Below are 23,984 nucleotides of genomic sequence, written 5' to 3'. Positions count from 1 at the left end.
TAGATCTTTCATTAAGGAGCTAAGGAGCAAATGATTTTTTTTTGGCTCTTTGCTTCAACTCCGCTCCAGCTAAAATCCTTTAATCCGCTCCGCTCCGAAGCCCTAAATTAGAAGATAATTTCAGGACCTAAAACCCCCTTTCAAAAGGACTTCTTGAGAGTAAAGAGGCCCTCCACTCAACATTCCTTTCTCCTTTCTTTTTTAAACCAAACCATCTCAACAAGCGATGGAGATATTTCACCGACCTAAACGGGGTTAGTTCGCCGAGCGATGTGCCAAACGAATGTCCGGCATGCGGAGAGACACCCGACGACTCGAAACATCTCTTCGTATGCCCGGAAAACATTACGCAACTGACGCCTCTGTCCCTATGGACAGACCCTATAGAGGCTGCACGCTTTTTGGGTCTCCCGTTAGCCGAGCTTGACAACTTCTAATATACTAACCGATCTGGGCGGGGCTGTTGTAGCCGCTACAAAAACAACAACAACAAAGGATGGAAAAAGATACATATGTACGTATTAAAAAGAAAAAACGGTAACCAACTTTACATACTTATCTACTTAAAAGGTATTATACAGAAAAGAAAAGGGTATGCTTGAAATTTGAAAGGCTATTTTTCAATACAAATTGTTTATTCATATCAATAATGATTTTCAACTTAATACTAAGCTAGTCCATATATGCACACATGCATACATATGTATATAGAAAAATTTTCAACGAATTCCAATATAAATTATTAAACTGACCAATTTAAGCAATTATAGAAATAAACGCAATGTTTTTATTCACTTATGCAAAACCGGAAGAACGGCATTCATTCCAAATCGTTTCCAATTCTATATTATTATCAAAACCATGTGATGCGATGGTATATTGGAAATTTGAAAGACTTTTATATTTCGGTTTATTGAAGTGAAAAAAATCGCAATGCGTAAGAGTCAGATTAGCTTTCAGCGCTGCTATTCCTAGGAAAATGTCATCAAACCTAAATCCTTTCAAATATATTGCTGTGTTAAATAGCTTAGACAACGCATTTCGATTAAGAACGAACGCTCCTGCCGTAATATACGGTGGCCATAAATCAAAAGGATATTCACTGAGAGGTACATACCACTTGCTGAATTTATGTCTGTGAGGTGGTGTTTGCATTACAAAGCCAGCAAATATAAAACTGCTAGCAATAAAATTTCGAGTAGGTTTTGGATACGAGTCGGGATCGGCAACAAATTTCAACAAATTTTTTGCCGATACATAATAATCGTCGTCCACAAAAAAGAAGTAGTCACTTTTACCACAATAGGTAAGGGCCCATCGCATCCCCATCATTGTTTTGATAGTATTGTTAAAATAAGAATCTAAAAAATCTATCTGCACAATGTCTTTTTGTTTTGTTGACTCACTTTCCACCATACGATTCATATTCAAATCTCGACTAACGCCAAGCAGAAATACACGTCTTATTTCTACATCAGAGAAACGATGTTCTAAACCCCAAGTACGGCGAATACTGTTGCGACGATCAACGTTTCCGACAGCAGATTTTACTATTAGTATTAATCTAGGTGACGATGGGCATTTCCCTGAAGCGTTGTTGAGAAACATATAATTATAGTCATTGGGGGAACCAGCCGGATAGTTAAAGTTGCTTCCATAAGCCAACTCATTACAATGCTTCAATACCCCAACATAATCCAATAAGTACAGAGTTATTCCAATAACTGCAAAACTCCTGGCATGTTTGACGAAATATCCCATTTTCCAAAAAATAAAAAAATTAAAATAGGTATGAGCAGCATGCATCAATTCGTCCCTTAGTCGATAACATATGGTACAAGTGTGTCCCCAAACAAGGGGCCAAATCTGATTATGGCTGCATTTCTTTATTCATTCTGAACGTTTGGAATAAACTTTTATGTTTATTTATTCTTTAGAACGTTCCTGATGATGTGTTCACGTTTATTTCAAACGCATTCTGTTTATTCCGGCTGTGAAATGGGATTATCCGCAATGTATAAAGAAACGCAGCCTATATGAAACAGTAAAGTGAAAATGAAAAATTCAATGTCAGTGAAAATTTTATTTTTTTACTTTATCGTTTCGGTCTATCATTTTAAGTGATTCTCGATAATTAAAGGCGATTCCATCAACATCTATCAAATATTTATTTAATAAATTATTGTGAGTCTAAGACAATGATATTCCTTTACACAAGATGATGGTTTTGAGAAACACGCCCAACTTCTCGTTTTCACTGCCACAAACCTTTTAGCCTGTTCCAGTAACAGCTGTTTTCACCTTTAATAAACATTATGTGAACGTGGCGTGCGGGAACGACTTTGAACTAAATCCTGCAAAACATGCAAATCGTAGACGTTCTGGAACGCACTATTTATGAAAAAAAGTTTACACAGTCAAAAATTTTTGATAAATTATTTAATATACATTTAAAAACAGAATCTTAATTTTATGTGAAGTAATGAAAAATTGTTTCGCTTCATGTTTTCACAGAACATAAATTGCCCCCCAGGGCTGTAAAATGATTGAATCAGTAGGATCTGCATTCTCTCGACATTCTTTTCAAAGTTTGGATTATTTGTTTGTATAAAAAAAAAACTCATTCCTGAGTGGCTTAAATTAATTTAAAACAACCAAACTGTAATGTGTTATTGAATAGTAGAGTTCCATTCTGTAAAGAAAGTGAATGTAACAGAAGCATTCGCAATCATCGTGATTATAAATGTTGGTTGAATGAAAACGCTTATTATCATTCAGTACTACACCGAACAAAAAACATATAACTTGACACTAAAACAAAATAGTCATGATGCAATAGTTGCGTTCCTTATCTCCCAGAAATAGTCAGAAAATTGTAGCGCATGTTAGTAACAGGGGCGCGCCTTCTCTTTTCATCCAATCAAAAAACGTACTAAGGCAAAAGAGAAGGCAAGCCCCTGTTACTCACTTTCGCTACAACTATAACGAGTTATCCATTCTTATTATCTACGGTCGGTGTTATGCAGACAAACTTTTGTTTGCCAAATTAAATGGCGGCTGCTTAGCTTGCTCGGAGGTGGTTATGTCGAGTTTGGCATAGGGTTGCACGTTCATTATGGTTTTCATGGCTATTGCCAACACGAAATGAGAATTTCAGATGTACATAACGCGCAAAATTTAAAATTTTTGTATATGACAACACCGAATTTGCTGCAGTTTGACCAAACAAAATTAGTTTGCTGTGAGAGTCGCCAAACTCGCTCTCTCCGAGTTTGCTGCAACAACAATTGCACGCAGTTTGCCAAACAAAATTTCTGCATAACACCGACCTAAGTTCTTTGGTATTACTGCATCATGGAAAATAGTCCTTTTGCTTCTGCTTTTGTACTACTGCTACAATTTACTACCTATGACCAAAAGTGTGTTTGCAGTTCGCGCTTCCACTCCGCAGGGCCTGGGTTCAAGCCCTGGTCAAAGCAACATCGCAAAAAATATAGCAAAAAGGTTTTTTCTTAACAGCTATCGCCCCTCTGCAGGCAATGGCAAACCACCGATTGTATTTCTGCCTTAAAAAACAGCTTCGTATAAAAATACAATCGCCGTTCGGAGTCGGCGTTAAACTGTAAGTCTCTCCCTTTGTGTGACAACATCAAAGCGCACGTCACAAATCGGCATGAATTCAAAAATGGTCCCGTTTATGCATAATTCGCGAATTTATGAAATTAAGTCTTTTGAAAATGTGGCAGCGCACCAGCGAGAAACCAACAGGTAGGGTTGTATTTTTTTCTGTTTTAAATTTGCAAAAGCCGTTGGTACCAGGAAATGGTCCATGTTATATTTAAATTGGCTTTAATGTATTTGAATTTCTTCTCTTTGAATTTACTTTATATTTCAACAAATCCACGTAACTTTTCCAATGTTTTAATCTTTATCTAAAAAAAATCATAACCCTAGTAAACAACTGTTTGTGAAACGTAGCGTTACCGGACTTGCACCCCACGATTTCATGAAATCATATGGAAATTCATGGGTGTATAGTTGAATTCATGAAATTGTGTTAATGCAGACAATCATAACCCATATTCGTGAAATGATTTTATGAAATTGCCTACGCTTAAACGAGTAAAAATCAAGTTATATTGTGAACATAGGTTTAGACTTCTGCAACAGGAAGTCAAGATCGTACGTAGTTTGCTTTTATATTAGTGATGGTAACCCTGTATTCTCATAAAAGTTGTGTCTTAATTTTTTTGTTGAAAGTTACACGAAATTAATCGAATTTATGAAGAAAATTGGGAAAAAGCGTATTATTTATCTGTCAAGTACTGCAAAAAAGCCTTAAGAAACTCAAATTCTTCAGTTTGGTAGATAATTACTTCTTGCTCTTTTACGATGGCAGCCTAAGGTTGGAATAAGCCATACAACCGCCATTTTAAGATTCTCTATTGGTATATGCACAACACAGAACGAATAATTACCAGTGGATATTTTGGTAACATGTCTTTAAGTAAAACAGTGGGTGGCCTTAATAAAGGCAATGCTAAAGAAAAAGAACGATCTACAGGAAAAGAGTCGAACAACTTGGTTGTTCGCATAGATCAAGATTCAGATAATAATCTGCAAGCCCTATTTGATAGCGTTTTAAATCCAGGAGAATCAAAACGTCCACTACAAGTGCCTTTTCGTATGCGTCAACTACCAGAATCGTTTTTCAAGCCACCTGCAACGACGTCGAGGTCACCATCTGTAGCACATTCACGCGCTAATAGCGCTGATTCTGCTTATGACACTGGCTCGCAGCCCAATGTTAGCCAAGGAAATATTTCCACGAGCTCTATAGCCGCAGTTCCGGCTACAATAACACAGCCACAAGTAGCAGCAAATAGACTGGCTATTTCTCATTCGCGTGCGCATAGTAGCCCAGCTTCACTTCAACAAACATATAATGTACATATAGGTAACGTAATGGAAGCAGGTGCATGCTTGCAGGATGGCATTGGACCTGTCTATACATCAAACGCCGTACAATTTCCTCCAGGCGTTAATGCTGGGTCGGGAGTCCGAATGGATCAAGTCGACCAGTCAGTGACTAAAGATGGATCGAATGCAATTCAGACATTTCATATGAAACAACGTTCATATGATGTTGTCAGTACTATACAGTTACAAAATGAACTAGGACCATTGCCTCCGGGATGGGAGCAAGCAAAAACTAATGATGGTCAGATTTATTATTTAAAGTAAGTAAATTTATAAATCAATAGTTAATAAAGCACTGCAAATGTACCAGCAGAAATACTCTTTACATGTGTATATGAGTAAATGGAACATATATTTTAGAGTACTTAAAAAGATAGGAACAAAAAAAGAACATCATACATTTGAGGAACTGAGCAATGTTACTCAACAGCGCTCTGCAACATAAAACACTGTTCCGCTTTTCCAGAGTACTTGAGTATGTTGATCGCATTCAGTAGTATTTGAAAACTTCATAGGAAGTATAGGAATACGTATGAAGTTTTTTCGTTTAAAATATTAGCATTTAACATAATGTTACGAAAAGACATACATTTTCTTTTTATTCCAATAAAAACTTAAAATATTGGTTTATGTTTGCAATGTTTGCAAAAAAGTTCGAATCTTTCATACATATATATGATTTATGTACATACATATTATGTAAATTTTTTAAATAACCAAAAATGTGTGCATTTTCCCACGACCACCCTATGACCAGTTTTTATTGTCAAATTGATATTTTCATTTCCCGATACCAGGCGCTCATACATGTGAAGTAACAAGTTTTTTATTCCTAAGCAGAAAATTGTTTGTATAAATTTTTAAATTTCCAAAATTCTACTTTGTGAATTTCCAAAGGCTTCTACAAACGAATTAAAAACTTCTACAAAAAAATGCATGCGTATGGAAAGCTTGCTACCATGATAAAGATATAGTAAGGTAGAACCGCTGAGAGTCGCTTTTAAAATTCTTGACGTTTTCAAACAGTTTAATTTTTAAATTTACTCACAAACTCACACACACATTTTCATTTTCAATCTCAAGCAACAACAATTTCGAACAATTTCCTTTTTGTTATTTTCACTTTTATATGATTTTAAAATGTTGGCAAACTTAAAAAAAAAAATCATGGCCGACAAATTGAGAGAACGGTTCTACCTTGCTATATTTTTATCATGCTTGCTACTTGTCATTTAGAGTCTTAAATGAGTCTTTACGGGGTCCTATTTCGGAGGCTTTACACTCATAATTAGCTCATTTAAGAGTCCGATATGAGGATGTTTTCCTTCCTCCGAAGGTCGACTTAAATGAGCTTAAATTCATAGATCAAATGAGCCTGAATATGAGTCATATTGGAATCTAATTAGCATCTTATGCGGCTCATTTTGGACTTTTTTTNAATTCATACATCAAATGAGCCTCAATATGAGTCATATTGGACTCTTATTGGCCTCATATACGGCTCATTTTGGACTCTTTTAAAACAAGTTTTGGCCTCATATATGACTCTTTTTGAGACCCTTATCGGCCTCATAAATTGCTACATTCGGACTCTTATTTTAGGTTGCTCTTTGAGTCTTATTCAACTCACTATATTTGCAAAGGCATTCCGCAAAAAGTCCTTGCAAATAACATACATACATACTTACATGCATATACACATTCCAACATGCATTCAATAGCAGCAGCTGAAGCTAAATTTTGTTCATTTTTTGTTTTCTAATTATTTTCAATTTCTGTATAAACAAGTTTAGATATAAATTTCAAATCTTTATTGTTTTTATATTGGCTCAAGGTGCTGGCTCATAACTTGGCTCATATATGAATCCTAAAAGATTCATATAAGAGTAAAAAATTTTTTGTTTTTGAAACTCATATTTCTTACCTACCTAGGACACCTTTCGGACTCATATATTCTGAACGCTCAGAATATGTTTGCGGGGATATACATATTTTATATTATTTCAGACCCTTTTTTGAGGCTCTTATCGGCCTCATAAATTACTACATTCCGGCTCTTATTTTAGGTTGTTCTTTGAGTCTTATTGAACACACTATATTTGCAAAGATATTCAGCAGAAATTTTTTTCAAATAACATACCGTGCCGGACAAAAGTATTGGCACAGAGAATTTTTCGCAATATATGCAAGGTTTTTATTCTAATTTCAATATAAGTTAATAAAAATATAGTTCGTACTTCACCAAAAAACATAAAAACAAAATCTCTAAACTTTGTGCAAAACTCAGGAAAATTCAATAAATTTGCATACTAATTTGCAACTTCTTATTCAGATCTTTAGAGAAATTCTAAGTATGTAGTTTTATAGCCCAACTAATTTTAGTACAACAAAGTGCAAGTTTGAAGTATCTAAAAAATTGCGCTGATTTTTGGACATTTTTTAGTAGAAAGTGTTGCTCATTTTCTCCATACAAAAAATAATTGTCGAACATACTTTGTACGGAAGAACCTGACTGAAAAAAATTGCCAAAAATCAATGCGATTTTTAGTACCTTCAAGCTTGCACTTTGTTATACTAAAATTAGTTGAGCTATAAAACTGCATACTTAGAATTTTTGTAAAAAATCTGAATAGAAAGTTGCAAATAAGCATGCAAATTTATTGAATTTTCCTGAGTTTTGCACAAAATTTAGAGATTTAGTTTTTATGTTTTTTGGTGTAGGACGAACTATATATTTATAAAAAATTATCGAAAATAAATTGGAATAAAAAACGATATTCCGATATTGCGGAAAATTCTCTGTGCCAATACTTTTGTCCGGCACTGTATGTACACACTTACATTTTTTGTTTTCTAATTATTTTCAATCTCTGTATAAACAAATTTAGATATAAAATTCAAATCGTTTTTGTTTTTATATTGGCGATTCATATAAGTGTAAACAAATTTATTTATTTTAACCTATTTCTTACCTACCTAGGACTCCTTTCGGACTCATATATTATGAATGCTCAAAATATGTTTGCGGGGTTTCTTATGTATGAGCGCCTGGTATTGGGAAATGAAAGTATCGTATTAGTCCACTTTCTTTATAAAAATATGCTGTTGGATTCAATATTCGGAGCGCCCTACATTGTTTCTCCATGTTTGCTATTTAACATAAGAGTCAGCTCTAACATTAGCATTATGTAGCATTAAACGAAAACTTCCAAAACTACTCAAATACTTGTGAAGGAACATCTTTTTTGTGTAAGTTTAACAGCATGGTACTGCTGATTTATGTCTCCCTTTTTCGAAACATATTGTGTTTGAGTTCTTTTTTCTTGTATACAGCGCTCAATATCTTCACTTCTCTTCCTTCCATGCCCTCTTTGTTAGAGTATGAGTAGCTTACATATTTGAAAAAAACTTTACAGTGAAGCAAACTGAATTCCGATGCATACCTTTATAATTAACACATCGCATATACATAGCTACATATATAGTACATACATATTTTAGATTCAATTGTCTTTGATTCACTATCATATAGAATAGTAGGCACAGAGTGGGTAGATGCGTTCATAATTCATTTGCAGGGTAAAAAGTAAATATTTAAAATCGGTTATACTTTAATCTAAGAATAGAAATTATAGTAATTACTAAAATTGTTTTAAAATTATGAGACACCGCAAAATACAATTATCAATTTGAAAAGAAACATACATACATCATAATCATGATCAATTACTTATTAAATACATAGATAACGTACAAAAGGTTAAACGTCTTAAGTAGAGTGAAAGTAGTTTTCATTAGAAAATAGTGCCTTGCCGTTGTCGCGCATATTGGACAATACTACCTACTGCTTATTTATTTGGCTTTTTAATAGAAAAAAGTGTGTTGTTAATTTAGTTTTTTTTTTTTTTTATATATTTGTAGCCACACAACAAAAACGACGCAGTGGGAAGATCCAAGGATCCAATTAAAACAGCAGTTATTTCAAGAAGGACTTCCACATAGTGGTAAGTAAAAATTATTATTAATTTTTAAGCATATAATAACATAAAATTTTAGTAAATTTGAAAAATAAAGAATCTGTCAATTTGGCTGAAAACTTGGGACCACTCCCGGAGGGATGGGAGCAAGCATACACAGAATCTGGAGACGTATACTTTATAAACCATGTAAACCGAACAACGTCTTGGAATGATCCCCGAATACGTAAGTAATTAATTTAAATAAATATAGTCATGTGAAAACTGTTTGTTACACAACATTTTGACCAGTTTGGATTATTTTCCTTTTTTTGTAAATGCAGCTCATTATCTAACAAAAACTATATACCGCAGCGGTCAAAATAATAGCAGTAAAATCAAAAAGATATTGTTTGTAACTCCTGTTTATTTATTTATTTTTAATGATTTCCATTTAAAATATAGTTCGATCCAAAATGTATTTAACAAAGTGTGATTGAATTTGATATTGCTCTCAGAGGAAGCATCCTATAAAGTCAAATTGAAAAAAAAACTANATTTAAAATATAGTTCGATCCAAAATGTATTTAACAAAGTGTGATTGAATTTGATATTGCTCTCAGAGGAAGCATCTTATAAAGTCAAATTGAAAAAAAAACTGAATTTTGAGTCGTTTGTTTATATTTTTGACGTTATAGTACCTTAAATGATAGCCGCACTTTGTTATCAATCACACCTTGTCTAATACTCCTTGGTTCGATCTATAATAGAAACCACAGAAATAAAAAGTTAAAAAATGCACAAAGTTCACATAAAATTAATCAAATGTTCATCAAAATTTATAACTTTTTATACAGTGTTTGGAAAATTGCGAGTATGTAGTTTTAAGACACTAAAAATTACCGTTGATTTTTTAGAATTGATTTGTCGAGTGTGTTCAGCATTTTCGTTTATATAATACTTGTAGAAAAACTCGAGCAAAGTTCAAAAGGTCAGCGTATATCAAATAAACTCTAAAACTTGTGGAACGCGTATGTGTAACTCGAAGTGACTTCGAGTAGCTTGTGGAATAAACCTAGTGTATGAACAAAATCTATTTTTATAAAATTCTAAATAAGAAGTTTGAAATTTTGGGAAGTTTGATTAATGTTTGTGAACTTTGTGTAGTTTTTGAAATTTTTATTTCTGTGGTTTTTGTTAACAGCATCGTAACTCAAATGGAAAATATCGTGACTAAATTTATTTTTATTTTTTTCATTAAATGATGGAGTTGTTTGTAATTCGATGAAATCGATCATATCAATCAAAAACTTAATTTTGAATTTTTTTTTTAATTAGTTACGCCTTTTTGAATTTCAGCAACGATGTTTGTTACGTCCTTTTGCATTTCAGGTGACGATATATTTTAAATTACAATTATTGAAAATAAATAACTAAACAGGAGTTGCAAACAATATCAATTTTTACAAAAACTTTTTATTAAGAACTTTTTCTATGTTTGCAGTTTTATAGCTCGTTAAATTCTAGCTCAATAAAGTGCAAGTTACAGGTGGCTGAGTGTTCGCATTGATTTTTGATAATTTGTTTTTTCTTCCATACAAAGTATGTTAAAATTTTTATTGCTTTTTTTTGTATGGAAGAAAATAACACCACCGGCAAAAAAAATCGAAAATCAGCGCGAATTCTTAGCCACTTGAAGCTTGCACGTTATTACGCTAGAATTTAGTGGGATATGGATTTCTGTATTTTGAAGTTTTGTACCATGTTTTATGGGAATATTTTTTGAGCTTTAGATGCATATTTTTCAATTTATATATGTATATAAACAATTATATATGCAATTTATATATGCATGATAAAAAAACAATTATATACGGTAAAATAAATCATTTTTGACATTTAGTTCAACAAATTACGTCAACACTTAAATTGTTTGACAGCACTTGCGGGCTATACTGTGTTGCAAGCAAAATACAAATTCTAACACAAGAAAATTGAAATACACTACAGAACGAACAACGTCTATGTATCTATTTCCGAAATCGATTTGCGCTCTTTCAGTTGCAATCACAACTTACAACTTTTTTTTCTGAATCATATTTCCAAAAAGTGACAAAAATATCTGTGTTCTAACGAGAAATTCAAATTTCCCCTTCTCGATTTGATAGCGAATTGCGTGGAAATATTGTCCCGTCCGACAGTGCTATTACTATGAATTGTGTTTTTTTTTTACTAACCTTAATTAGGCATGGCTGGAAGAGTTCGTTTTTATTAAGTGCTTATCACAGGGTCCGCAATAATAAGTTGAATAATATAAATTAACAATCAACCNGTAAAATAAATCATTTTTGACATTTAGTTCAACAAATTACGTCAACACTTAAATTGTTTGACAGCACTTGCGGGCTATACTGTGTTGCAAGCAAAATACAAATTCTAACACAAGAAAATTGAAATACACTACAGAACGAACAACGTCTATGTATCTATTTCCGAAATCGATTTGCGCTCTTTCAGTTGCAATCACAACTTACAACTTTTTTTTCTGAATCATATTTCCAAAAAGTGACAAAAATATCTGTGTTCTAACGAGAAATTCAAATTTCCCCTTCTCGATTTGATAGCGAATTGCGTGGAAATATTGTCCCGTCCGACAGTGCTATTACTATGAATTGTGTTTTTTTTTTACTAACCTTAATTAGGCATGGCTGGAAGAGTTCTTTTTTATTAAGTGCTTATCACAGGGTCCGCAATAATAAGTTGAATAATATAAATTAACAATCAACTATATATTTTGATTTTACATTGTAGATTAATAGTAATGATTCTCTATTGAGTTTAGTTATTTGGGTGTTCTTTTTTCCCTAAATGTAATGATTTTTCACATTTTATTGTTTTGTGGTTTAAGAGGGTTCTTCTTCGGAGAATGCAACTTTGGTAACCGGTATGGTCTTTTTTTGAGTTTTATTAATAATTATTATTGAGTGAACAAAATAAAACTCAATACACTAATTACTTTGATTATTTCCTCTCTTTGAAATTTTGTATACGCATTAAATTAGTTGCAAATCATTGTGTGAAAAAGCGGTTTCAAAAAGTTCTGCCATTTTGAAACGATAACAAACGTTGGAAGGCTTTTCAGAAGCTTTTCAGAAGCTCTTCAGCACATCTAATTCATTATTAACTTATGTACATACGTACTTATACAATTTTATTGCAGCCGATTTTTTACAAAAACCAGTAAAATCACAAAAACCGGGTCCATCATGGCTGAACATTCAACAAATTGATAAGGAGCAGGACTATTTTAAACAAAGTTCCGAACAGGTTCGTACCGATTTCAATACGATCAAACATGTATTAACCATAATTTTTCAGAGTTCTTTGACTAGACAAAATGGAAGTCTTCAAATGGACCCATTTTTGTCCGGAGACAATCACGCACGGCAAGAATCAAGTGATAGTGGTTTGAGCTTGTCTTCAAATACGTTTTCCGCTACGACAGACCTTATGCCGAACATTGATGATAGTATGGATTGCATAAGTGGTAATGCAACCTTTAAAATTATCAGTTTAAAAGCTTAACAAACTTAGCATGCCACTATTCTTACGTATATTAGACTTCATTACAAAGAAAGTTTAATTATGTTGATTTGAAACACTGGTCCACTTTTTCCATGTATGTATATATATACAGTATCGGTCATATCTATAGCACGCCATTTCAAAGTGATATTGTAGGCCATTTATGTTTATTTATTTATTTTTAAGAATTTTCAACTGGCACTGGAAGGAAAAAAATTGCCAAAACTCAACGCAATTTTTAGCAACTTCAATCTTGCACTTTATTATACTAAAAGTAAATTTGTTTAGAGTCTAATTAAAAAGTTTGCCATTTAGGTGAGACCTTTTAGATTTTATTTAATGTTTCTACAAAGTTTGATCCAAACCCAGAGAATTCGGAATACTGGTTTGCCGAAGTCAACATCAGTATGAGCTGTTATAAGTTTCGTGCACCTGCGGTGGCTGTATTTGCAAGCACTGCACGCTATTTGCTGGTGTTCGTTCATCCCCCGTTTTTAATGTGAGCAGGATTTAAGTCACAAAAACAACATCGTTTGCCAATCTCTGATACCAATTGTATGAATTGATCAAATTTTGATTGCGTTTTTCCACAAAGCTAAAATTTTAAAATATTGCCTTTTTTTATTATTATGAGCGATATGTATAGTTGATAACTTATTCTCATGAACGATGTACATATGTATGTACAGATCGAAAATGCATTGCAATAAGGGCTACAAAATCTCTATGACGTCTCCTCTGTTTCCATTACATAATACCTTGGCTTTTTTGAATACTCCTAAAGATCAGATATTTAAACCCTTCTGTAACATTTTATATATTTTTTGCTCAATACATGTCGCTATGGTTTATTACATATATTTACAGACATCATAGAAAAGTATATTCAGGGAGGAGGGAGGGAAGAGAAAGGGCTTATTTTAACTTCTTTTTGGTTTTAGAGAGCTTCAATCTTAACTGCTATCTCTTATATTAATACGTTTTCTTTACAAAATTTTCAAATCGGCTTTTACAAACATATTCAATAAGAAGTACTCGCAAAATGTGCCTCTTTATATATTAGTGATTTAATGTTTTTTGTAATGCATGTTTAGTGTCTAAAACTGTAAAACATTTCATAAGTAATGCCCAAAATAACATTTTTTATGTATTTTAGAATCAGGTAGCCTTAATGCTTTAAGTGGTATCGATTGCCCGGATAATCTCGTGTCGTCATTACAGGTATTTTTACCTAGCCATACAAAAAAAAAAAATTAAACTTTTCATTTCAGCTCGAGGACAACATATGTAATGAAATGTTCAGCGACGTGCATAGCATGTTGAATGCATCTGCAACGAAGCCTGATACTTTGGACTGGTATAAGATAAATTAAACTTCATAAGAGCATGAATTAGATTTGTATAACAAAGTATCAAATGTTTCGTCCTTTTTGGTTAAACAATTTTTATCAACATAATTTCAGCCGTAAACAACTGATGTTAAACATTAAGATTAGTTTGAAAATAAATATAACTTTATAACAAAACTCGAGAAATAACTGTCGTACAATCATTGACAAAGGGTGGGGAAACTATCTATTCAAACTTATTTATGTCTTTAATTTTAAAACTTTGAATGATTTGAGTCATATTAATGCTTAGTGAAATTATTTATTAATTCGAACTGGTTCGCATAAATCTGAAAAATTAACATTTAAAAACTGGTTTATACTCGATACTGATAACATTTTCATCTGACCGTGGAATAACACGTCTGTTATGATTTTTTCAGCATAAATAGCTTGGGAACCGTCCATTGTCCGGAGCTTGTGTGCAATAACTTTTCCGAAGCTAGAGAAATGGTCTTCCATAGTGCTATTATGTCCCTTGCACGTCAACGAACACAGTTTTTCCAAGTCTATCGTGGGTGTTTCGATTTTAAAAATTCTCTTGGCAGGTTCAGCTTCCTTTGATATTTGAGAAGATGTAGATGAAGAACGCTTTCGACTGCTTTTAGTTTCCGTGAGGAAAGATGTTTCCTTTTCACACTCATATACTTTATCTTTTACATTTTTTTCGTGGGGAATTAAATCGTTGATTTTATGGTAGACTTCGTCGCTGTACTCAGTATAACATTCCTCTAGGGTTTGTTCTTCTAACAATTCATTCTGAGATAGTGACTTTGAAGTTCTCTCCCCCTCGCCTATATTATCTGCCAAGTTCCTGGGCAATTTACATTCTTGCTCCAGTATGCTGGTATCAAGTTCTTCGGTATTTGATACACCGTTTCCACTGCTTCGCTTTGCCTTTCTCTCCAAGTTTTCTTCGTCTTTTAGAAACATTAAAGATTCGAAGTATCTACGCTTAGGACAGTATGGTTCCTCTTTAACCCCTTTATTTTTGGATTCAATAATCTTTTTCAATTGTTGACGAAACGCGCATCTCAGATTATTAATTTTTTGCTTTGTTCTCTCAATATTGTAGTGTTCCCCATGCTTTGCTGCCACTTCAATTAATTTCAAGTAGGCCTCTTGACGCTTTGTGCGATTTTTGAAATTAGTACAATCAGCTTTCCAAAGACAAGGATTATTTTTGTACTCCTCTATAAAATCATCAATAAAATCCATTTTACGCAAATTAAACTAAATACTAAACAATTATGTATACAAAGCATACGACTACGGCGGTTTCGATAACAACAATCGACTTTGAGTTAAAATGGGCTTTGTTTCTTTTCTTTTCTACAAAGAACGTAAATCTATAAGAAGAGGCAACACGTTATAATTGTAACGAGTGGAAACATCAGGAGCATCGTACAGTTTCATAAGTAAAAACACTAACAGCTGATTGCCAAAAAATGCCTACAGCTGAGATCACCTGTTTTTTGGCATGTGCTCTTATCTTTTACAATTTCTGTCATTTCTATTACAATTTATTTTATTTCTATTACAATTTATTCAAAATACACTAACACACTGAACCAAAAACACCAATACACTAACCAAAACCACACCTACAGCCTGCCAGAAAAAAAGGTATGAAGAAGAGTCACTTTACTTATGGAACTGTGCGATGATCAGGAGCGTGCCTTCTCTTTTACCCAAATACGTTTTGTGATTGGACGAAAAGAGAAGGCACGCTCCTGATGTTCACATTCGCTGCTTAGTTTGCTCGGAGGTGGTTATGTCGAGTTTGGCACAGGGTTGCACGTTCATTATGGTTTTCATGGCTATTGCCAACACGAAATGAGAATTTCAGATGTACATAACGCGCAAAATTTAAAATTTTTGTATATGACAACACCGAATTTGCTGCAGTTTGACCAAACAAAATTAGTTTGCTGTGAGAGTCGCCAAACTCGCTCTCTCCGAGTTTGCTGCAACAACAATTGCACGCAGTTTGCCAAACAAAATTTCTGCATAACACCGACCTTATAGATTTACGTTCTTTGTTTTCTAGGGTCGGTGTTATGCAGAAAGTTTGTTTGGCAAACTGCGTGCAATTGTTGTTGCAGCAAACTCGGAGAGAGCGAGTTTGGCGACTCTCACAGCAAACTAATTTTGTTTGGTCAAACTGCAGCAAATTCGGTGTTGTCATATACAAAAATTTTAAATTTTGCGCGTTATGTACATCTGAAATTCTCATTTCGTGTTGGCAATAGCCATGAAAACCATAATGAACGTGCAACCCTGTGCCAAACTCGACATAACCACCTCCGAGCAAACTAAGCAGCCGCCATTTAATTTGGCAAACGAAAGTTTGTCTGCATAACACCGACCTAGCAGATAATTATCAGGAAGAAGAAGAATGGGAAAATTGAGAGAATTACGCTCACAGAGAAATAAAGAAATAGTAAGAGTAACTTTTGTTACTCATTTTCGGCAATTTCTCTTTTGGTGTTGCCCTTTGCGTTCACACAGAGAAATTATTTTGTACACAATTGTTGTTGTCAGCTCTGAACGGCCAACTCAGACAAACGAGACCACAAAGCGCGTTGCCCGAGCACGAGCACGAGTGGTCCCACTGCTCAAACCGGGGAAACCAGCCAACAAAGGAGAGCCTTATCGTCCGATAAACCTCCTTTCCCCTGGTAGCGAAGACACTAGAGGCCTTGCTACTCCCGTATTCCACGAACCCGCTGACCCCAGCGAAGCATCAGCAAGGGTTCCGTAAAGTACATAGTACAACAACAGCACTTAACGCCATAAACACTCAGATAACTCGTGGCCTTAAGCGGAATCGCCCCTGTGAGAGAACTATTCTAGTAGCGTTGAACCTGTCCAAGGCGTTCGTCACTGCCAGTCATTCAACGCTGCTAGAAGACATAGAGGCCTCCTCTCTCCCACAGGGACTCAAACAGTAATTAAACGGGGTATCACAGGGTGGTGTCCTGTCCCCGCTACTGTTTAATTATTACATCTCTAAGCTCCATCAACCACCAGAGGATGTCAATATTGTCTCCTGTGCTGACGATTGATCGATCATGGCATCTGGGAATGGAGTTGATGACTTGTGCTCGAAAGTAAACGGTTATCTCGCCGAACTTTCTCGCTTCTTCACTGCAACGAGCCTTGCCCTATCACCTGCGAAATCCTCTGCAATCTTATTCACCACCTGGACGAAGGAGGTCAGACTGAAACTGGGTATTCACGTTGATGGCGTAACAATACCGACGGTGAATAACCCGAAAATTCTCGGAGTTACCTTCGACAGTAGACCCTGAGCTACAAGTGTGTGCAATTTTTTTTTGGATCGGGTCACCCCTTTGGACGCAATACCCCGAAATAGGTGGGTCACTTACTAAACAGTACCCTAATATAATGCTCTGCAAGCAGTTCCTTGTGGAAACTTCAAATAAAAAATCCTAACATTTTTTGATTTTTATTTTGCAAAATTTATTTTCAAAATGCATTTGGTAATCGATTTACTCTTCTTTTGGTATAAGATAGATAATTAATAGAGGTATGCACTGTGACCAAGAGATCTATTGTGCCCTCAACTATTTACAGTACCTTATCTAATCCTAGAGAGCCCAAAAATTTGAGGAGATCCCTAGAGATTAGCGATTGTATTGATTCGTCACTTGGCCAGTATTGGCCCAGGTACCTCTCCCGTCTTCTCGCGACAGCCTCGCATTCGCTAAGCAGGTGCATAGGAGTCTGCTCAGTCACATGGCAGAAACGACATAGGTTACCTCTTAGTCTACAGTGACCCGTCAGAAAACCTGTTATTATCCTTAACTTTTCTTTGGAGAGATTGATAATTGCCCTGCACCTCGTACAGTTGTAACCTCTCAGTAGGTGTTTTGCTTGACGTAGACCTGTAGCGTTACGCCAGTGTTGGTTCCTTAGCCTGTTCCTTTCTTTGCTGAGCTCTTCCTTGATTGTGCTAGGTCCAATCGCTAGGAAGGGCTCAGGGCCTATAGGCGACGAGGCTGCTGCAACTCTAGCTAGTCGGTTCGCTTCCTCGTTGCCCGCAACTCCTATGTGACCTGGTACCCAAGTTAATTGGATGTCGTTGTACTCCGCCAGGCTGTTGAGCCTATCAATGCAATGTACGCAAGAACCAAGGATGACTTGACCTCATATGATGAGAGGGCCTTGAGTGCTGCCTGGCTATCGCTCAATAATAAAATTTTCTCATTACGGTAATTCCTACGTAGGTTAATCTCTGCACACAGACTGATGGCATAGACCTCCGCTTGGAAGATCATCGGGTATGCCCCATGGGTACCGAGAGCTGTAGTCTTGGCCCGTAGACGCCAGCCCCAATGCCTTCCGGAGTCTTCGAGCCGTCTGTGTACCATTGCAACGAGCTCGGTTGGATATGCCTCTCCATGAGAGAGGTGCTTCAAGTCGACTTGGTGCAAAGTTCTATTGTGAAATTCCTGTCAAAGTTTACCACCTTAGGCCTATCATCTCTGGGGAGCAAAAAATGGAATTTGGGAGCTTAGCTTGTCTCTGTTCCTTAATGATAGAGGTTTCGCCTCTGCCAAAGCCTTCTCTCGCGAAATTTAGTAGAGTTCGCTTTGCAACCTGTTCTATGGTAAGATGCAGCGGCTCGAGCTCGAGAATCACCTCCAGCGCTGCCGTCGGACATGTGCGCATTGCCCCCGTGATGCATACATATGCCAGACGTTGAAGCGTGATGAGGGATTGCCTCACCGTGGTGAGGGTTGTTCTCGAGATCCAAGCCACTGCTCCATAGCTGACTATTGGTCTAACTATCATGGTATACATCCACAGAAGTTTAGCGTCTAGTGTTAATCCCAGCTATTTAATTTCAGTGGCGACGTTGATGGCGATCCCATTCAAAGAAATGTTCCTCATGCCTGGAAGTGTTCTTCTTTTAGAAAAGAGGACAGTAACCGTTTTAGAGGGGTTGATACTGAGGCACATATCCACGCACCAGCCTCTTGATAGGTTTAGTCCCCTTTGCAGTATATCACAGAGAGTGCTCACGAACGTCCCTCTTGCGATAATCACAATGTCATCCGCATAGCCTTGGCAGCGGATGCCATTGTCGGTGAAAATCCGTAGGAGTTCGTCCACAACTAAGCTCAATAGGAGAGGCGATAAAACTCCTCCCTGCGGGCAAACTTTTATAGGTTTTAGCTGTACCACGATGTCCCCGATGTCGGTTTCAGCGCTGCTTGAATTAAGTAGCCTGGCTATCCACCTGCGGATCGTTGCCTGCCCATTGCGTTTTCCAAGTGCCCGGTCGACAGACACTAACATGAGAGGTGTTGTCAAACGCCGCCTCGATGTCAATGAAGGCACAAAGTACTGTCTGCCCACACTCAAAGGCATCTTGTACTACCGAAGACAAGGCTTACAGTGCGGTGTCCATAGACCTGCCCACTCTGTAGGCATGTTGGTCAGGGTGTAAAGGCGCCTGTTTAAGAGTGAAGTTCCTGATTTCATGGTCGATAACCATCCCCATCGCCTTAAGCAGAAAGGAGGTAAGACTTATCGGCCTGAAGCGCTTAGCGAGAGAATAATTCCCAGTCCAGTGGCATCCGGGAAATGGGCGAAAAGCATGGCAAGTGCCCATTCCTCTTCGTTACCTGAGTATGTAGGTATCTGTATGGTCCCTTGCTAAGGCCTTGTGCAGCCTAGCGGCTGCAGGAGTCGATGAGATGCTCTCATAGAACTTCCTGAAACTGTAACGCTTAGCCTTCCTGATTTCTTTACTGTAGTTAGTTAGACTGGCTGAATATTCAGCCCAGCATCCTGTGCGCTTTGCTCTGTTGAATAGTTTGCGTACCTCCTTTCTGAGCAGCGATATCTTCCGAGACCACCAGTTGGGCTGCACCTTCTTCTTTTGGTTTTGTCTCCGGGAAGCTAGAGTGAAAGGCATCCACAATAGCGCCATTTAACTCATTGACGGTGCTCTCTAGCTCATACAGCCGGTGTACCTACTCCTGGACTTAATTTCAGTCAGGTTTGGCTCTATAGTCTCATTGTACTTTGCCCAGTCGGGTTTCCTGCGGTTCCTGTTTGCCTGCCTTGTTTTGACTTCTACTCCTAGTGCAAATTGGATAATTCTATGGTCTGACATTGAGGGCTCCGACGAGACTCCCCCCTGTGTGACCAGAGGATTAGCCAATCTGTTGCTAAGCGTGATGTCTAGTACCTCCTCCCTAGCCCTCGTTACAAATATCGGTGTTTGGCCAACATTGTGGATGCTTATTTCCTCACTTAAAATATACTCTAGGAGACACTCACCTCTACGGTTCGTATCCGTGCTGCTCCACTCAACATTGTAGGCATTTCACATCGCACCCCATGAAGAGGTGCAGCCGTCTCCTTCTGCAAAACTCCACTAGCTGCTGTACCTCTTGAGGAGGGGCATAGTTGCTGCCCCCGGAAAGTAGGCCGCGGCAAACACCACCTCTAAGCTTCTATCGCTTATCGAAAGCGTCGTCTGCACTACGAAAAAGTCCTGTGTTAGAAACTCTGTAATGCAAAAGTAATCAATGTTCTTCTTAAGCACTACACATGCTCTGGGCCTCTCGCAGGAGAGGTCCCAAATTATCTTGTTGTTGTTGTGGTTGAGGCCCCTAACCTGGCCTCTGTAGGTCCACTGCTCTTGGATCAGTAGAATGCCCAGGTGAACCTGCTGGAGATGACCGCCGAAGCGGCCACCGCATGATGCAGGCTGACCTGGGCTACTGCCCCGCGTAATCATAGCTGGTGCTCGTCGAGATCGGAGAGCTGTAGTTCGCTCTCGCTTCTCCTGTCGAGCTCAAGCCGCCTGATGTCGATGCCTGATAGCAGTTCCTGCGTGGAGGGCACGTCTTCCGCTGACATGGTGGTGGTGGCTGGCTCAGACGTGCTTGCGGGAGTTGGTGTCTGTATGAGGGGTGGCTGTTCCGCCGGTAAACTCGAGGTCGACTCGGTCATTAGGGCAGCGGAGGAGCCGGAAGCAGCGTCGATTTGGATCTCCTGCGACTCAGACACCTTGCTACCTGTCGCCTTTTGTCGCCACGGTCTCACCGTAACGAAACTGAACCTATAATTTAGATTAAAGCCAGCCCTATTGATGCTGACGAACGACTCTTCATTTATGCCCAGAAATAGTTTGAGCCCGTTGTTCTCCACGGAGCTGGACTCTACTTTCCACGCATGTGGATGCCCTCATTCTGCGCTTTTAGTAGCCCCAACGCAAACTCCTCCGACTTGTCGGCGCTCCTTGGCAGGAACACCGTGATGTTATGCACTGGAAGGATGTCATGCCCCCTCTTCGTGCACACCTCGGGTCTCTTCAAGCACTCAACTGCCGGCGCTTTCTCCACCAGCCAGGCTGCTGTTCTCTCGTCCCTGCAGTCGACCAGAAGCATACCGGACCTAAAGTACACAGAACGCCAGCGGGTGCGACCATCCTTTAAAAAAACCTCGGCATCTTGGAGCCTGGTTAGGACTTCCGAGCTCAGGGCAGCAGGGTAATCACAGGGCAGCACCGCTACCCGAATGCCTTTGAGGGCTTCCGAACAGCTGGTCGGCTGAGTGGTACCCCCTGCGCCTGTCCTTGCCCGATCGGCCCAGCCAGGCTCCTAAAAGATGAATTCGGAGGGCGGGGCAGCTCCCGCTACCGTTTGGTGCCCGGTGGCTCTGGCGGAGTGATCTGGTTGCTCCCTCTTTTGTTAGAGCCTGTGGGTTCTCCGCTTTTCAGCGGGCGCAGGCCTGTGCTGCTGTTGTCGCTGTGGCCGCATCTCTGTTTTGCAGCAGGAGCGGGTAAGTGTGCCTGTTTGTTGGCCCCGCTCCTTCACCTATCGGCAGGTGCGGGTTTATCGCCTTTTCTGTTGCTCTCACGTCCCCCATTCTCTATATCCATTCTGACCTCCGCCATAGCTCTGGCTTCAACTGGGGGCTTACCCCGGTCGAGGTACCGGAGGTACCATTTAACCCCGCAACCGCTCAAACCCTCGCGAAGCCGGTCGTCTAGTGACCCCGGCTGACCTGCCCGCGGCATCGGAGGAGGTTTGGCCCTGCGGTACTTCTTATTCATCGGCTTCTGCTACCCGGAGTCGTCGGATGTTGCTGAGGGCCTATGGATTCTCCCCTTCTCCTCCCGGTGACCGCTGTTGGAGCGGCGCCGGTTCTTGGAGCGCTGCCGGCTCTTTGAACGGTGACTACCATCGGTGCGGTGGCTGCTGTCTGACCTTGCTGTTTCTCTGTACCTGGATAGAGAACTGCCGGACCGGTGTTGCGGCCGATCTAGTCAGGCAGGTAAATTGTGCTGTTCTGTCCAATCACTGTTTTTAAAAGTACCTGTTTTATTCTGGCCCATGCTACGTAGCGCATCTGCACTGGTTCCTGGCTGTCCATCGTCCCTTGCGTGTTCAATGAACAGCGCTGCTTCCTCGGCGGTTAGCTGGTCCAGGAAACTCCCCCTCCGCACAACACTCCTTGGGCCTTCTAGCGTGCTGCTGTTCCTTGGCTCTCTAGTGCTTCTATTGTGCGTGTTGCTGTTGTACCCACCGCCTTTGAAGCCGCGGGTGTTGTTACTGTACGTGCTGTTGTTGTTGCTGTAGTTTTTTGGTTGCTGTTTTTGTCATCATCTTTTTCGTACGACCGCCTCTTCGACGAGGCGTGCTCAGCGGTCTAAATATCCGTAGGGGATCTCAAAAATCCGCCGCGCCAGCGCCCCTTGTTGCGGTAAGGCCACCGTTACTCCCCCATGTGGCCCGGTGTCGGAAAGGCGCCGTTATAATACAGCCGGTTTATACCCTCCGGGCTGCAAACCGTCCAAAAGGCACGGTGTCGCTTAACACCCTGGATTAGGAGGTGGCAGTTCTTGGTCACTGTTATCCAGCAGCCCAAGTCTAGAGAGAACGTAGCGCGGAGGCCTGCACACCCGCGTTATCTCAAACCAGAAGAGGCTGGCTGGTGATGCAGCTAAGCCCCCGCACCAACGACAAGGTGCCTGTCCTAGCGATGTAATCGATTTACCCTTCTTTTGATATATATAAACAGTTGCAAATCATTTACATTGGTTCACGAAAATTCAGTTTTATTACAATTATGCAAAATTTTACTTTTTGACTTGATTATTTTCAAGACAGTAAATCGGACAATGATTTGACGTATGCAAACAATAATTTTGACGCCGTGTGCAAGAAAGAAGAGAAATTCATAACCAAAGAACAATAATAACACAAGAGACGCCAATGTGTCTCTTTGTCTCATCTTTATTACTTTTTAGTTTTTAGCTTAAATAGCTCGCGTGAAATGCGTATTATAATACAACGTTCACGCCCGACATTTTGCTCAAAAGGAATTGTCTTAACTATTGTCAGAACGCCTACGCCACCGAGACAGTTATCAGCGTTTTTGACAAATACGTATTTCTTTATTGTCTTGACAGCATTGTCTAATTTAAACGCGCCGTAAAGTTAAACTGTTTCCAGTCAGATGTCATATATGAAATAATGACATCTTAGTTGCGAAAATTATCGTGTTTTTGGCCTTGCTTGATGATACATTCTCCAAGGTATAATATGTTTTTCCCAGCATTGACATCACGATTCTAATTCCGTTCGCCGCCGTTCACTTCAGCCATAGGGAAACACTCTCCACAGCAGCACACACAGCAAATGGCCTGCAAGCAACTTACTGACACCGCGAATCGCAATAAATCTCCCTAGACGCACAAAGATTTTAAAATTCAACTGCAACGGACTTCATAGTAAGATCGACGTGATAACCGTCTGTATGGGTCGGTATGGAATATTAATAGCTGCGATCCAAGAGACGAAGTTGCACGGCAATTCAACACTGTTGAATTTCGCCGGATACAATGCACACCGTTGAGATGGCGAGCGAGATCATCACGCAGCACACCGTGCAGTATCGTCTCATCGAAGCAGACATCGACCGCAGTGATATCATCCTAAAATGTCACGGTATTGAGATTTAAAATTTCTTTCGAATCAGCTGTTTGTACTCGTATATATGTATGTACATATGTAAAACATGCAGT

At 38.6% G+C, this 23,984-nt stretch overlaps 3 protein-coding genes across 3 annotated transcripts; 1 reads left to right on the top strand and 2 right to left on the bottom strand.

Annotated features, from left to right (window-relative positions):
- Window positions 1-598: 598 nt before the first annotated feature.
- Window positions 599-1,814, bottom strand: LOC108354177 (beta-1,3-galactosyltransferase brn-like). Its single transcript, XM_017605371.1, has one exon. The coding sequence runs from the start codon at window positions 1,804-1,806 to the stop codon at window positions 796-798; it is 1,011 nt and encodes a 336-aa protein (XP_017460860.1). The 5' UTR covers window positions 1,807-1,814; the 3' UTR covers window positions 599-795.
- Window positions 1,815-4,194: 2,380 nt separating this feature from the next.
- yki (Transcriptional coactivator yki) lies at window positions 4,195-14,054 on the top strand. The gene is made up of 7 exons (XM_017605362.1): window positions 4,195-5,240; window positions 8,902-8,984; window positions 9,037-9,183; window positions 12,157-12,263; window positions 12,315-12,483; window positions 13,678-13,742; window positions 13,793-14,054. Exons 1-7 carry the CDS (start codon window positions 4,453-4,455, stop codon window positions 13,892-13,894), a joined length of 1,461 nt encoding a protein of 486 aa, XP_017460851.1. The 5' UTR covers window positions 4,195-4,452; the 3' UTR covers window positions 13,895-14,054.
- A 97-nt stretch (window positions 14,055-14,151) lies between these two features.
- Window positions 14,152-15,218, bottom strand: LOC108354187 (uncharacterized). Its single transcript, XM_017605382.1, has one exon. It carries the CDS (start codon window positions 15,125-15,127, stop codon window positions 14,168-14,170), a length of 960 nt encoding a protein of 319 aa, XP_017460871.1. The 5' UTR covers window positions 15,128-15,218; the 3' UTR covers window positions 14,152-14,167.
- Window positions 15,219-23,984: the final 8,766 nt, after the last annotated feature.

Source organism: Rhagoletis zephyria, unplaced genomic scaffold (genome assembly GCF_001687245.7).
Source record: "Rhagoletis zephyria isolate East Lansing unplaced genomic scaffold, Rhagoletis_zephyria_1.1 Rzeph_scaffold_00154, whole genome shotgun sequence".
Classification (NCBI taxonomy): Eukaryota; Metazoa; Arthropoda; class Insecta; order Diptera; family Tephritidae; genus Rhagoletis; species Rhagoletis zephyria.
The sequence above is the reverse complement of the archived record's forward strand: the minus strand, read 5'-3'. Positions and strand labels throughout refer to the sequence as shown.